This window comes from Beta vulgaris, chromosome 6 (genome assembly GCF_026745355.1).
Source record: "Beta vulgaris subsp. vulgaris cultivar EL10 chromosome 6, EL10.2, whole genome shotgun sequence".
Taxonomy (NCBI): domain Eukaryota; kingdom Viridiplantae; phylum Streptophyta; class Magnoliopsida; order Caryophyllales; family Amaranthaceae; genus Beta; species Beta vulgaris.
The window spans coordinates 32,322,714-32,339,414 of record NC_079207.1 but is presented as its reverse complement, the minus strand read 5'-3'; the positions used below and the strand labels follow the sequence as shown (position 1 = coordinate 32,339,414).

Genomic DNA, 16,701 nt, shown 5'->3' with positions numbered 1-16,701 from the left:
ACCAAACACCACCCTAATTGATATGGTGCTCCACCATTAATCAGAGAATTCTCTTTCCAGCAAATGTAAAAATAGATTAGATTAGCTATTGAGATTCTGTAATCAAGAATTTGAGCAACTCAAATTTTATCCTTGATTGAGAGGAAATATAATATCTCAATGTGATAGACTAAAAAAAAAACGAGAAGAATCGAGAGAAGAAGAAAAGAAGAGAAGTTGTGTTTATTTTCTTGATAAAAACCCAGTACAAGATTACTAGAGTTTATTTATAGAAAATCATTTATAACTAATTTTCCCTCCAAAAGTTATGGTAACAATAACAACCTAATAACATTTTATTATATTTCTCCCTGTTTAACAACAAACTTGCCCACAAGTTTGTTTAACAAATTGCTAATATAATTCAAAATGTAAATTAATAACAACAGTTAAGATATTACAAACTTGAGAAATTGTTGCTAAAAACTTCAGCACTTTTCGAAGTAGCTTCCTCATCTCTCATGCCTTCCCACTGAATGAGATACTGAACATATGCTGCATTTTGGTGCTTGATCACTCTTCTATCATATAGAGCCAATGGTTGCAAAGTTGTAGAATCAGGCTGCCCATGAAACCAAGATGAAATGTGTGCTATTGCTAGAATTAAACCTTTGAATGCTTACAATTGTGAAACATGGAATAGTGGGTGAACTGCAACATTTTCAGGCGACTTGAGCTTATAAGCAACTTTCCCTATGACTGCCACTATCTAAAATGACCCTGCATACTTAGAAGACAACTTCACATTGTTAAGACCTATCTTCTCAAAGTCGTCTGTTTATAAAGATGAAGCTTCGACCAAACCCAACTACCTACCACAAGCTTCTCTCTTGTCTTCTTTTATCTACCTGCACCTTTTACCTATTTTGAGCTCTCTGCAAATTGAAATGCAACAGCTTGATCATAGCATCTCATTTCTGCAGTGACCTATCTACAACTGCCACCCTTGTTTCTCCAAGTAAATAAGATAGATGCACAGGAGGAGTTTGACTATACACTATCTCATTTGGAGTAGCCTGCATAGAAGTGTGGTAGTTAGTATTTTACCACCATTTAGCAAGTGGTAACCACATGGACCAATCCTTGGGATACTCACAACACATTCACCTAAGAAAATTTTGAAGACATTTATTGACAATTTCAGTTTGACCATGTGTCTGTGAATGGTAAGCTGAATGACACAACTGTAGGAGGTTTGTTGAGATTGCGCGCACTTCATGTGGAGCTACCTCCGAGATCTTAGGATGTATGTTCCAGCTTGAGCACTCCTATTTAAAGGCGTCAGAACTACAAGGCAAAGGGTTACAAAACATCACACTAAAAATACACTTGCAATAACCATCTCTTTAATTCCATATACATACTTTACATTTCTAGCAAACTTTACTATTTCATTCGAATAAGCCATCCTTCTACTTAGAATATTTATCTTAGGTTGTATTGGTTGTCGTTCATTCTAAGGGATAATCACATATAGTCGATTGGTGGACTCATATCCACTTGCAGTTTTTAACCCACGTTCATTGGGGTTTTTCCGCGTTAACACTCCTTTGTGTCGTTCCCCATTGGTTCTCTTTTTGCATTTGAATAGCATACAATATATTAATCTGGTTGTTGTCGTTCCTATATAGAATCTTGTCGTGCAGACGAAAATCAGCATAAACAGTGGGCAGCAGCCCGTTGTGGGTAGTAGCTAGGTGTAGGCAAGAGATGTGAGAGGAAGAACATAAGAATTGCAAGAGATTTGAGTTGAAATAACAATTCGAAATGAAGCAGATCCCAACATAATCATATCAGTCTCACATATCAACAAGCATATGTTGCATGCAATTGAGCAATGGATAACTCAAGCTCTAAAAAGAACCCATTGATAGTGACAGATAAAGATGAAAATGACTTTTAAGAATCAGCCATCATGCCCTCTCTTTGTTTATCAATTACCATATACACCTGAATGAGATGCATGATAACTCGATCATCAACTGAAAAATAATAGTCGTATTATAGAAACTGTTTCTGTCTAGAAATTAAGGATGCTAACTGCCTTGTCAAGAAAATACCGGGTCAGATCTGAAGTGTTTCTATCTAAAAATTAAGGATGCTAACTGCCTTGTCAAGGAAATACCGGGTCAGATCTGAATGTCCTGAGTCAATAGTCCGTACGCTGGAATCCTGCAAAAGGTAAGGTTAGACTGCCCCGGAGGTGGTTCCGGGATCGCCTCTCCGACGCTCAAGTTAGTGATCAAGCTAGAGAGATAAAGTCTAGAGAGAGATGCTCTGGTTTGTTAGGTAAGAATTCAATACATCCTCATTGATGAGGGTGCTGGGTATTTATAGTGCTTTGGGATTCCCAGCTGTAGGCCAGGTGGAAGGCACTGACAGCTGGAAGAATTCCCCATAGATGGGCCCCTGGGAGCTTAAGAACCTGCTGGGCCTTGATCTTCCTTTAATTGGTTTAGCCTTGGGAATAAGCCCAAACAATTAGCCCCATGCCAGGAATGGGGGATCTTGAAACCTTGTTGAAGCGTCTCCCGTTTCTGGCAGAATCCTGGACCAACCTGGGGTGAGACCTACCCGGTTTCAGAGGAGGTGGAAGAACGTGCCAACCCGGTCTCCTTTGAGGAAGGGGGGACCAGGCCGACCCGGTCTCCTTTGAGGAAGGGGGGACGAGGCCGACCCGGTCTCCAAAGGAGAGTGGCAAGCGAGGCCAACCCGGTCTTCAGAACAGAGGGAAGAGTGTGCCGACCCGGTCTCCCTTGAGGAGAGGAAGGACAGGCCGACCCAGTCTCCATGGGAGAGGAGTAAGCGAGACCGACCCGGTCCTCAGATGAGAAGGAAAGGGAGTGCCGACTCGGTCTCCCTTGAGGAGGGGAGGACATGCCGACCCGGTCTCCGAGGGAGAGGAGCAAGCGAGGCAGACCCGGTCTCCGAGGGAGAGGAGCAAGCGAGGCCGACCCAGTCCTCAGAGGAGAAAGAATGGGCGTGCCGACCAGGTCTTCTTTGAGGAAGGGAAGCCAGGCGAGGCCGAGCCGGTCTTTGAAAGAGAAGGGAAGGCCAGGCCGACCCGGTCTCCAAAGGAGAGGGGAAGGCGAGGCTGTCCCGGTATCCAAGGAAGGAAGGGGTGATGTGACTCGATCATGAACGGACCGAGCTGGACGGACGCGGCTCGGATGAGGGACCAATGAGCCCCAGGGTTGTCCGAGCCGGTGCCTTCTCTCGCTAAGTCAATCGGGGACTTAGGAGAATGGCTCAATCCGAGGAGGGGGACCTCCTTGGACCGAGTTGGGTGGACGCGGCTCGGATGAGGGGCCAATGAGCCCCATGCTTGTCCCTGCCGGTGCCTTCTCTCGCTAAGTCAATAGGGGACTTAGGAGATTGACTCAATCCAAGGAGGGGGACCTCCTTGGACCGAGTTAGGTGGACGTGGCTCGGATGAGGGGCCAATGAGCCCCATGCTTGTCCGAGCCGGTGCCTTCTCTCGCTAAGTCAATCGGGGACTTAGGAGATTAACTCAATCCAAGGAGGGGGACCTCCTTGGACCGAGTTGGGTGGACGCGGCTCGGATGAGGGGCCAATGAGCCCCATGCTTGTCCGAGCCGGTGCCTTTTCTCGCTAAGTCAATTGGGGACTTAGGAGATTGACTCAATCCAAGGAGGGGGACCTCCTTGGACCGAGTTGGGTGTACGCGGCTCGGATGAGGGGCCAATGAGCCTCATGCTTGTCCGAGCCGGTGCCTGGGATCTTGACGAGCTGGAGAGTTTGAGCTGGTGAACTGGATAGTCTCCGTTAACCCTGAAATGCCACATGGCAGCCATGGATTATTGGGTTGTTGGAAAACATGGTGGCGATTCAACTTCCGTGAATTTCTCGAAGCTTCGTGACGTTTCATCTTCTTGGGGACGCACCTTTTGGTCATTTGAGCCACATGAGAGAGGCCCATTAGGGAAGCTTAGAGGCAGGACCCGGTCTATTATCGGATGCGGGGCACGGAGAGCGAGGCAGGCGCTTATAAATAGGGAGAGAGGGGAGAGATTTTGGAGTTGCACTTCATAATTTTCTCTCCAATTTCTGCAATTCTTCTCTTTCTCTCTCTACTTCAGAGTTCTTTCTCTCTCTAAGTCCGAGTCCCGCTTCTTCGTCCGACCAGGTATGCCTTTATTTTGATTTTTCGTTAAGTCTTTTTTCTTTTCCTTTTAATAAAATCGGCCGACCCCCTCTTGTTGATAAATAATGGGGAGCTCGTCCGAGTCGGTGACACCCCCTCCTTCACCTCCTTATAATTTAGCCGAGGAGGTGAGGGGAATGGGAATGGTATTGGTGTCAACTTTAATAAGTTGCCCGGACCCCTCGGCTGTGCCTGCGGCACTTTCCCTCCCAAGTACTCCTTCGCAAGCCGAGGAGGAGGAGGCCGAGGGTCATCCCCCTACCCTGGGAGGTCTCCCTGGCCTATCCCTCTTCGAGGAGTTACTTAGACAAATATTTGTCTGATGGTGTAGTTAGGGTAACTATGCCGGGAGAAGAAGGCGAGGCTTCCACATCAGGCCGATTCACATACCCGGAGATAGATCCGAGAGGCGGACCGGGAGCAAAGTTCCCTCTTCCTTCTTTGATAAAGGCCTTGTTGGAGGACCCCCGAGGTCAGGCGGCCAAGTTCCAAATAAAAGACCCGTATCTCTTGGTCCGACCAGATGCTAGTCACACCATACTGGCTCCTCCCCCAGGATGCACGACTTTCTACTACAAGGCCATGGAGATGGGCCTCAGGTTTCCCTTGACCCAGTTGGAGAAGGACCTGTTGAATGCCTACAACCTCTGTTTGGGCCAGCTATCTCCCAACTCTTGGGGAGGGATTCTAGCCGTCCAGGTAATATGTGACATAATTGGGGTTAAGTCGACCGTTACTCTCTGGCGTCACATGTATAAACTATGCGAGATGATGGCCGGAGAGCATGGTCCTGGTTGGTGGTGCTTCCAGGCTCGGCGGGGTTACCGAACCGTTCTAGACCTTCCCTCTTCTCAAAAGGGATTCCGCCGAGGGTTTGCCTTCGTGTATTACGGGGGAGAATGGGGTATTCAAATCGTACCTCCCTCTGCCGAGCCCAATCACTGCCTAAACTTCAAGGTGCCCGAGCTATCGGAAGATGAGGCCGTGGCCGCTTGCTACATGCAGCTGGAGGCGGGGACGTCTTCGTTGCTTGGAACTGGCTCCCGAGTTGCAAGATCTTCAAGGATGAGAACTTCTTGGCAGCTATGGGTCTAAGCCCGGCATTTCCAAAGGGTAATTCGACAAGGGGGGTCCGGTTGACTTGCCTTATTATTATATTTGTTCTATCCTTCTCATTGTGCTCTTTTATTGTTTTGCAGAGGCCTCCCTTGCTTATATCAGAGAAACCGACCCAGAGATGGCCGAGCGACTCACTGCTGCGTCCTTGAAGGCCGCCCGGATAAGGGCTGAAATGAAGGCCAACAAGATCAACAAGCCTGCTCCACCCAAGGTACATTCCGTCCGACTCCGTTTTGTTTATGATTTCCAGACTTCTCTAACTTTTGTAAGTTCTAGGATCCGTCCAACCCGAAGCCGAAGAAGCGTAAGGAAAGGGTGGAAGATAAGGTCGCCCTGACTGAAAAAGCCTTGGCGAAGGCTCGGGCCGAAAAGGAGGCTTCGGCGAACAAAGCCAGGAAGGAGACCTCCGTCGAGGTGAACAGCCCTCGGCCGACGTCCGGGATGACAATACTCATATCTCCGTCCATCCCTCGGACTTCGAGCCGGTCCATAGTCCGGGGTACGTGCCAGCGTCGTCGAACCCTTCCCAGGCCGACCAGATAGTGTCCGAAGCGCCGATCCCTTTCACCCAATTGTCCAAATCGGACAAGAAGGAAAGGATCAATGATGCCTTGGACATCCTGTGCACCCAAGCCGACCGAGATCACATCAAAGCGGTCAATGGGAGGAATGAGTCGAGTGAGCTCTTTCGCTCTCGGATGGACGTAAGTAGCTTATTTATTGTGTGGCTTACTTTTCAACTTCTAACTTTTAACTCGTTTTGTCTCACCGCAGTTTTCTATCCGGATGACCAGGGTGGCCGAGGACCGACTTGCGCTGGTTCAAGAGGTCCAGGATTTGAAGGAGGCAGCGAAGAAGCATTTCGACGCCCTTTACCAAGCCAAGGATGGCCAACGGCTGGCCGAGATGCGTTTGGACGAGGCCAACGATAAAATTAGGACGGGCGAGGAGGCTTGGAAGAAGGAGCAGGAAGCGTGGAAGAAGGAGAAGGCCGACCTGATTATGGCTAAAACCAATGCCAAAACAGCCAAAGTCAAAGCTGAGTCAGAAGTGACTCGGATCCAAGGCGACTTGGATAGGGTCCGGTTCAGGCTGAGTACTGTCGAGGCGCAGGTGAAGAAAGCCAAAGCGCAGGCCTCTCAATCCCAGGAGGAGTGGTTTGCTGAATGGCACGCCTCCGAGGCTTGTGAGGAGTTTTGCGCCGATGTAGGCCAAGCGTCTCACAAGATGGGCGAGGATGAGGCACTGTCCAAGCTCAAGGTTGCTCTCGCTGACTCGTGCCCATCAGCGGACTGGAACTCTGTTTGGTCCCGCTATCAGGAGCTTGCCGAGGCTGAGGCCATTCAGATTCGTGCCAAGATGGCACAGGAGGCTGGCACTGACGATGATGAGGACGAGGAAGGCGGGAGCACCGATGAAGCTGCGGCCGAGCAGCCTGATGCCGAGGCTGTAACCGAGAAGCCTGATACCGCCCCTTCGACCCAGCTTCCTTAGGGCCTAGGCTTATCTTTTGAGTGGCCTCTCCAATGATGGAGCGCTTTTGTATTTGTGGCTTTTTATATTTTCGCCATTATCCATGTATTTTTTGTAAATTTTTGGTTGTGTTTTGCAACTTTCATCTATGGAATACAACTGTTATTTTGCAATTTCTCTTGTCATTTTCGCTGGTCAATTTATTATCTTGTTATTTCCAATATCAAAATTTTGCAGTGTTTTACGATAGACTGGCTAAGTCTTGCAACATTTCATAATCAGACTGGTTAAGTCTTTCATTTCATGGGGCAAAAACCCGTCTCGGTACATGGACTGGTTAGTCCGATTCGCTACATTTGTAATTTAGCTAGCTAAATCCGACTTGGTGATGCCGGTTGTACAATATGCCCCTATTAGTAACAAAATAAATTACACATAGTATCTTTTGAGGTTGTCTAGGTTCCAAGGCCGAGCTAGTGGCACTCCTTCGGGAGACTCGAGTCGGAATGTTCCTGGCTTGAGGACCTCTGTCACCTTATAGGGGCCATCCCAATTTGCCCCTAACTTCCCTTTGAGATGGGATAGTCCGGTAGTTTCCACTTTTCGGACGACCCAGTCGCCCAGGCAGATCGGTCTGGGCTTCACTCGTCTATTGAAATGCCGGGTGATCTTTTGCTTGTACTGGATGGCTTGCAGCAAAGCATTGCCTAGAGTTTCGGGCAGCAGATCTAAGTTTATGGGTTTTTCTTCTTCGTTTTTGTCAAACTCGTAGAATGTCATTCGAGGAGAAGGAATACCCACTTCGACCGGGAGGATGGCCTTGCTGCCATATACTAGCCCGAACGGGGAATGCCCTGTGGCTTCTTTTACTGTTGTTCTGGCCGACCAAAGGACCCCGGGTAGGTCGTCTACCCATGCCCCTTTAGCTGCATCAAGGGATTTCTTGATTCCCTTCAGGACAATTTTATTGGCCGACTCGGCTTGGCCATTGGTTTGGGGTCGGGAGACGACCGAAAACCTTGTTTGAATGCCGAATCGAGCATAATAATCTCGGGTCGGGCCACTATTGAATTGTCTGCCGTTGTTCGATACTAGAGCTCTTGGAATTCCGAACCTAATGATGATGTTTCTCCAAATGAACATCTGGACCTGCTTGTCAGTTATTGATGCTAGCGGCTCGGCCTCTGTCCATTTGGTGAAGTAGTCGATGGCCACGATCAAGAACTTCCTTTGTCCCGACGCTGGGGTAAAAGGACCGAGCAAGTCCATGCCCCACTTGTCGAAGGGCAGCACTGCTTGAATCGTGGTGAGGGGAGTGGCAGGTGCTCTTGGTATGTCCGAGTGGATCTGGCAAGAGGGACATCGCCAGACTAGATCCGAGGCGTCAGACTTCAAAGTGGGCTAGTAATACCCGGCTCTTAAGGCCTTTTCGGCTATCGTTCTGCCCCCTTGATGGCTCCCACAAGCTCCCTGGTGTATTTCCCTAAGGATATAGTTCCCTTCCTCGGGGGTTACACACTTGAGAAGGGGATGAGTGAAGGACTTTTTGTAGAGTTGCCGTTCATGCCATAGGAACCAACCTGACCTATACCATAGCCATAGGGTCTCGTCTCGTAAGTACTTCACAATTTCGTCCATCCAGTCCGAGGAACGGTTGAGGACGAGTTGCTCTTTGGCATTTATGCAGGGTTCCTTCAGCACTTCCCATGTTATAAAACTAGGGGCCGACCCCTCAGCGGAGCTGGCCATCCGAGCCAAAGCGTCGGCCTGTTGATTTTTCGAGCGGCGAATATGGGTAATCCAGAATCCGGACAACTTTTCAATAACAGCTCGAGCTTTGGCCAAGTACATTCTCATGTTATCCTCCTTGGCCTCGTATTCTCCTGAAACCTGACCCACAATGAGCTGCGAGTCGGATTTCGCCATGATCGATGATGCTCCGGCCAGGATGCAAAGTTGTAACCCGAGGATAAGGGCTTCATATTCAGCTTCGTTGTTGGATCCGAGGAACTCGAACTTAACAGCGTATTCAATTTTATCCCCGACCGGGGGTTTTATGACCAGTCCTGCCCCACAACCATTTTTCGTGGAGGACCCATCGACCAGTAATTCCCATTCTTCTTGTGAACCGACCGGGGGTCGGGTTGCACATGCGGTGATGAAATCGGCAAGGGCATGGGCCTTGATTGCTCTTCGTGGCTCGAACTCTAGCCCGAAGTGAGCTAACTGATCCGCCCAATCAGTCATTCGACTCCAATGGTTTCTGCTCTCAATGATCTTTCGAAGCGGCTGTCCGGTTAGGACTTTGATGGGGTGCGCTTGAAAGTAAGGCTTGAGCTTCCTACTCGCCATCACCAAGGCAAAGACCATCTTCTCGACATCACTGTACTTCGCTTCAGCCCCTCTATAGGCGTGGCTGATGAAGTAGACTGGGTGTTGCTTTTCTTCTCGCTCGGCTACAAGGACTGCGCTAAGAGCGTAGTCCGAAACGGCCAAGTATATGAGCAAGGGCTCCCCCGACAAGGGGGAGATGAGTTTAGGCAAGGTTGCCAAGTGATTTTTGAGGGAGGTGAAGGTCTGCGCGGCATCGTCGTCCCAAGTGAACTCCTTTCGCTTTAGAGCTTTGAAGATGACAAGCTTTTATCAGCTGACCTAGAGAGAAAACGTCCGAGTGCAGCTAGGCAGTCGGTCAGGCGCTGCACCTCTCTTACATTCCGAGGAGACTTCATCTCTAGGACTGCTTTAATCTTGTCCGGATCGGCTTCAATTCCTCTCTCATCCACTAGGAATCCGAGGCACTTTCCTCCTTTGACTCCGAAAACACATTTTTTGGGGTTAAGCATCATTCGGTACTTTCTCAGGGTGCCCAGTGTTTCTTTCAGATCGGCTGGATGATCCGACTGAGCCTTGCTTTTGACTATCATATCATCAACATATACCTCGATGTTCCGACCCAGTTGGTCGTGAAAGATTTTATTGACGGTTCGTTGATATGTAGCTCCCGCGTTTTTGAGGCCGAATGGCATCATTTTATAGCAGTAGACCCCCTGAGGCGTAATGAATGCCGTATGGACCCTATCCTTCTCGGCCATGGGAATTTGATGATAGCCGACATTCGTGTCCATGAAGCTGAGAAGGGCGTGCCCCGCCGTCGAATCGACCAGCCTATCGATTTTTGGAAAAGGGTGATTGTCCTCCGGGTAGGCTTTGTTTAGGTCTGTGAAATCTACACACATCCGCCATGCCCCGCTTGGCTTTTTGACCAACACTACGTTGGCCAACCATTCTGAGTACTGACATTTTTGAATGAACCCAGCTTCCAGCAGCTTCTTGACCTCCGCGGCCGCCGCGACGTTTCTTTCGGGGCCTTGATGCCTGAGCTTTTGCTTGATCGGTCTGAACCCCTCTTTGATGTTAAGCTCATGGCACATGATTTTTGGGTCGAGGCCAGGCATTTCTGTGGCCTCATAAGCAAACATGTTTTGGTACTCTGTGAGCACTTGGATGATGTCTTGCCTTGTTTGAGGATCCATGGCTTTGCCTACCCTCATAGTTCGACTGGGGTCCTGTCCGATTGCGACCTCTTCGTCATCCTCAGCTGGTTGAGGTCGCTCGTATTGCTTGGGGTTGTCTGTTATGTACACCCCGAGGCTAGTCGAGGGCTGACCCTCTTCACGTTTTCGTTTTTTCGAGTCCTTTTGGACGTCGTTATTCGAGTCCTTTTGGACGTCGTTATTCTTGAGGCTATTCACGTAGCACTCTCTCGCTGTTTGCTGGTCGCCCTGTATCTTTCCTACCTTTCTGTCATCAGTTTCGAACTGCATGAGGAGCTGATAGGTGGATATGGCGGCCTTAGCCCTGTTCAGCGTGGGTCTTCCCATTATTATATTATATGGCAAAGGGATGTCCACCACTAAGAAGTCGATTGGTAGGCTTCTCCCCTTACCTTTTTCACCCATCCGAGTGGGTAGCTTTATTGAACCGACTGGGTAAACGGAGTTGCCCCCGAAGCCTATGAGTGGCTGATTCAGGGGAGTAACATCCCGCTTGCTGTACTTCAGCTTCTTGAGGCACTCAAGGGTAATGATGTCGGCGGACGACCCGCTATCCACCAACACTCTCTTTACCCTTGTGTTTACTACCTTGAGTTCGATGACCAGAGGGTCGTCGTGCGGAGTGTGCAACGTCCGACTTGGTTCCCCAAAGGTCATGACTGGGCAGCTGGTTCGAGGCAGCTGGACGTCAAGCACCTGATGTTTGAGGTTTTGGAGATGGGCTTTGCGCGCTCGGTCGGTTAGGCCACCCGACGCAAATCCTCCAGCGATGACACCAATGAACCCCTCGGTATCTCCGCTATTCGACTGACCCACCTTTTGCTTCCCCTTTTCCTCGCTTGTGTGCTTTAGGTAGCGATTGAGCTTTCCCTGGTCGGCTAAACCGTCCAGGGATTTTTTGAGTTCCCTGCAGTCTTTAGTGGTGTGCCCACATTCCTTATGGTAATCGCACCATAGGCTCTTGTCCCTCTGAGAGGACGACGTCCGAATGGGTGCTGGCTTAGGGAGCCAAGCTTTATCCCTGATGTCGAAGTAAATTTCCTTCTGATTCTTGTTGAACCGAGGATCATTGCCGTGGTCGGTTAGGCTATCCCCTCGACCTCCCGTTCTTTGATATTTAGGCTGCTCCTTGTGGTTTCCCTCGTCTTTCCTTTTCTTGCCCCCCTCGTCCGAATGGCGGTAAATATCCGTTGCCTGGATGAATCTCTGGGCTCTAGTCATGGCTTCCGAGAAGGTTTTTACTTCATTCTCAGCCAAGGACCAACTGAGCCGACCCGGTTGGAGCCCGGACATGAGGGCAGCAAAAGCCACCGCATCCTGCAGGTCGGTGATTTTGAGGGACTCCTCATTGAACCTTTTGATGTAGTTCGCCAGGGGTTCATTCTTGTCCTGCTTCACCCCCATGAGGTGGAGGCTGGTCTTTCTTTGCCTCTTTCCAGCTACGAACTGGTGGATGAACAGGTGTTCAAGTATGTCGAAGTCCGTGATGACTCCGGCTGGGAGCTCCTGGAACCAATTGAGGGCAAGGCCTTTGAGGGTGGTGGGAAAGAAGCGACACCAGGTAGCCTCGTAGCTAGTTTGAACGCTCATCTGAGCTTTGTAGCTGGCCATATGATCGTCGGGGTCGGTTAGGCCCGCGAATGGTTCGATCAATGGGGTTTTGATTTTTCCCGGGGTTGGGGTCCCTAGGATTTCCTGACTGAAGGGTATCAGGAACTTGAGCCTCCCTCCAGTCAGCTTCGGCGGCTGAGAATGGGCCGAGTCACCTTGCCCTTCTCGATGATGTGCCTTTTTGTTGAGAAGCTCACGGGCATCGTAGCCCTGGCTGAGGCGCTTCTTGTTAAGAAAGTGTTTGGCATCTTCTGGCTTCCGACCCGCACCCCCTCTTGGGGATTTTGATACATGGGTCTCTACGCTGACGGGCCGACCCCTGACGAGCCGACTTCTCTTTGTCTCGAGGACTAGGTTCCCTCGCATCGGACCGTGGCCGGCTAGGCTGCTGATCCCGATTGGAACGAGAGTGGTGCTCTTCCCTTTGAGAGCGGGCTACAGTGCGCTCTCTGGGCTCAGGTTGATTGAGTGGGATGAGCTGGTGTTGCCTCTGCTGAAGCATGGCCATCATGTCCATCATACCTTTTTGGAAGGTTTCTTGGAGCTGGGCCGTGATAAGAGTAATGTCGGCCGCGAAGAGCAGTTGAGGGTCGACATTCTGTATCTGCTGAGAGGCTGACCAGGAGTCTAAAGTTTGAACGACGGGGGACCGCCGACCAGGTGATGGGACCTGCTCAGCCTCCCTTATTATGCGGGGGTGAGTGGCCTCTCTCAGGTCGAGGAACTTGGTCGGAGGTTTGCTTGCAGCGGGTGTTTTTGGTTGGTGCCATTGCTGACTGGCGTTCGAGGATTGATGATCGAAGCTGAGTAGCTACTGAGGTAAGTCTCAATAAGTGGTGGCGAAGTAACTTTTCGTACTATCCCCACAGACGGCGCCAAAATGTTTCTGTCTAGAAATTAAGGATGCTAACTGCCTTGTCAAGAAAATACCGGGTCAGATCTGAAGTGGTTCTATCTAGAAATTAAGGATGCTAACTGCCTTGTCAAGGAAATACCGGGTCAGATCTGAATGTCCTGAGTCAATAGTCCGTACGCCGGAATCGTGCAAAAGGTAAGGTTAAACTTCCCTGGAGGTGGTTCCGGGATAGCCTCTCCGACGCTCAAGTCAGTGATCAAGCTAGAGAGATAAAGTCTAGAGAGAGATGCTCTGGTTTGTTAGGTAAGAATTCAATACCTCCTCATTGATGAGGGTGCTGGGTACTTATAGTGCTTTGGGATTCCCAGCTGTAGGCCAGTTGGAAGGCACTAACAGCTGGAAGAATTCCCCATAGATGGCCCCTGGGAGCTTAGGAACCTGCTGGGCCTTGATCTTCCTTTATTTGATTTAGCCTTGGGAATAAGCCCAAACAGAAACAAATAGTACAAGACTTCATTATAAGATACACAATTGGGGTAAAAAAAATAAGCATATGGTTGCATGGTAAGACAATCCTCCATCCTCAGAAACACGAAAATATTTCATCGACTTTGTTCTCAAAAGCTCAGGGGCAGAGGATATGGATGTTTGAACAAGCTAAGGGATATACCAACCTCTTATAATATATAAGCATATAGGCAAAATTAACAAGGCACTGGCAAAAAGAACCTTGACATCAAGTACTAACGAAGCTTATCTTTCTAAGATGGATTATGTACCGGACTAATTAGACATCTCAAAAGGAATAAAAATATCCCGAAGTATCATATTAAGGGCTAATAATGTACAAGCAAATAAAAACCAGCAAGGTAAGAAAGCTTCACTGATGACCAGTTCTCACATCAAGATGTGACAGTTTAACTCGGGAGAAGCTTGACTTGGAAGCGACAACTTCAAAAATCAAATTTGCCAACTTACAAATCAAAAGCCTTCCACGATATTCAAGCCTTAAATGCTACTTAGTAAGAGGACATAGTTATCAAATTCTGCGAGTCCCAAACAAGATCATTTAAAGTGAACAAACCTATGCCAAGAACGTAGCAAGTGCACGTCGTAAGTCATCCAACACATCAACTCTCTCAGTAATGAAACCTGAAGTAGAAGTTATGACTGCAGAAGTCAGACACCAAAAACTTAGTCCGACTTCCGTTATGAGTTGACTGTTATATATTATCCAATACTCCAATTTTATTTTTCTGCAAAATTTTACAATCTTACGATCTAATCCTACAATCCCCTAACAATACAAAGTAATATGCGGAACCTATAAACATTACTCAAGGTTAACGCAGTCTAAACTCAACCGGAACACGACTAAGTTTAGAAAGAGTAAGCAAACTTAGCTCAACTAATCAACATACCAAAAATCATATACTCTTCCCTTCTAATTCTAAATTTATAATTATGAGTGTCATTCAACCGCAAACTAATCAAAATTCAATGAAAACTTCTCAAATTGATCTGGCTTAAGTTAGAGGTCACCTTAGCTCGTTATCACTCTTAAAATTGGCGCCAAACACAAAAAAGACACATTTTGAAATATTCTCGGAATACTGAAAATCAAATGAAATTGAACAACTTCAACAACATACCTTATCGTGGTTGCAATCAGGTTCATTCTCAGTCTCACCTACTCTACAAACTAAGTCAATCTTTCTTCGATTTCCTAACCTAAAATCAAAAATTCAACGAACAATCAAAAATCATAATATGTAAACTTCATTTTTATAATCATTAATAGAAAAATTAACCTTGATACAGCGAGATTTGAACTTAAACTGTGGAATCTTATCTTGGAATATGTATACCTGGATTTGTTTTGCACTGATGAATGTGTTATGGTCATAACGATAACTAATGGGCTCAAAATGTTTGCTGTAAACTGTTACAATTTTATAGTTTTTCATATCTTAATTTTTTTTGAGTGATAAAGATATAACTAATCCTTCTAACAAACTCCCAAATTAGTTAGGAGTTAAATGACAGCTCAGCTTATTCCTAACAAACTAACAAACTCAATGTATAAATACTTCTCTTCTTCATTACATGTTAGTTAGTCAGCTGAGTTTGTAATAAGATTTCTTCTCTCTTCTCTCTCTGACATTCATAATAATACAGAGATAATATTATTATCTCTTTCTCTCTATCAATTTGCTGAGTTACAAATTGTATGATGGTATCAGAGCAGTAGATCCTGCGACACAATTATTCCGCGCAATCCAGAAGTTTAATCTTGTTGATTAGAGCAGAATCAAAAGAACTTTAGAGTCTTAGAATTCAATCTATATTCCTCTGGTTGGAATTCGTCTGTAAGTTGTTTCAATTTAACATGATTCTAGACCTCATTTTGATCTTAATCAAATTCATGATAGATTCACCTGCTTAGTTGACTACATTCTGAGAATTGATTGAAATTCTTAAATCAGTATGATATTTGTTGATTCATCATCTTGATCTGCTTTCCTTATTTGATCATAATCATCTTCAAATTCTCACAAGTTTCTTAATCCTAAAGTTCTCAGAATCTTCTATTTGTTCAACATTCATCAATCTTCTCTTAGAATATCTTCATAAAATTCCATCAATATGCCTGAGAATACACAAAATACTAATACACAAATTGATCCTGCTCAAGATCCTTCATCACCATACTATGTTCATCCTAGTGATTCACAGTATAAACTAGTTAACAATCAGTTCAATGGAAGTGGATATAATGACTGGAAACGATCTGTAATCATTGGACTCTCTGCTAAGAACAAGTTAGGGTTCATAGATGGCACTATAACCAAGCCTAGTAGTACTTCACCATTGTTGAAAGCCTGGACAAGATGCAACAGTACATTGATTGCTTGGTTTACACAAATTCTTGATGTTACCATTGCTAGAAGTGTGTTATACTTTGAAACTGCACAAGAAATCTGGCAAAACCTGGAGGAACGTTTTAGCTAGACCTCAGGTACACAAATATACAGTCTGCAACAGCAGATAGCTGATCTTGATCAAGAATCAGATAGTGTATCAAGTTTCTACACTAAACTCAAGATGATCTGGGATGATCTTGATGCTCACAATCCCCTACCAATCTGTACATGTAACAATTGTACTTGTGATGTCACAAGAAAAGTGCTGAAAATGCAGGAAGATCAGAGACTTACTTTGTTCCTTATGAAGCTCAGAGAAGAGTTTAAACAAGCAAGAGGTACAATCCTTATGCAACATCCTTTGGCTTCATTATCTCATGCTTATAGACTATTGATGCAAGAAGAACGTCACAAAGAAGTATATGTTGTTGTTCATAACAATGATGAACCTATGGCTTTCAATGCCAGTAATACTAAGAAAAGGTTTTATGACCAAGCATCTGAATCTGACAAGTATGGTTCAAGTTATAATAGGTCTAATATTGGTGATAGATCTAACACTGGTGATAGATATCTTCCACCAAGAGTTTCTTATCAAGGAAATCAAGGAAGAAGACCATTCTGTAATCATTTGTAAAAGAGTTGGTCAGACCATTGATAAATGTTACAAGCTGCATGGGTTTCCACCCAGAGAACCACCTAGAGAAGGCAGCCACTATCCATACTGAGGAAGAGTTAGCTGAACTTCCTGATCCAAACTCACCTATCACAAGGTCCCAATACAATCAGATCATGGCTATCATTGGTAAATCCAAGACAGAAGAACATAATTCTGGATCAGACAACTGTCACACTGCTCTTTTCGTAGGTACCTTCTGTTTTTTATCAAGCCTAGTAGTACTTCACCATATGTGTCATGATCTAAGTCTATTTTCTAAAATTCACAACATTGCTTCACAA

General features: G+C 46.6%; 1 protein-coding gene and 1 long non-coding RNA gene across 2 annotated transcripts; one reads left to right on the top strand and one right to left on the bottom strand.

Annotated features, from left to right (window-relative positions):
- Positions 1 to 311: 311 nt before the first annotated feature.
- Positions 312 to 14,603, bottom strand: LOC104896431 (uncharacterized). Its single transcript, XR_002040216.2, has 3 exons — positions 14,470 to 14,603; positions 13,902 to 13,969; positions 312 to 1,326 (listed from the first exon to the last, which is right to left on the bottom strand). It is a non-coding gene; the product is annotated as an uncharacterized LOC104896431 (long non-coding RNA).
- Positions 14,604 to 15,463: 860 nt separating this feature from the next.
- LOC125498729 (uncharacterized) lies at positions 15,464 to 16,378 on the top strand. Its single transcript, XM_048646995.1, has 2 exons — positions 15,464 to 15,801; positions 15,853 to 16,378. The coding sequence occupies exons 1-2, from the start codon at positions 15,464 to 15,466 to the stop codon at positions 16,376 to 16,378; spliced, it is 864 nt and encodes a 287-aa protein (XP_048502952.1).
- Positions 16,379 to 16,701: the final 323 nt, after the last annotated feature.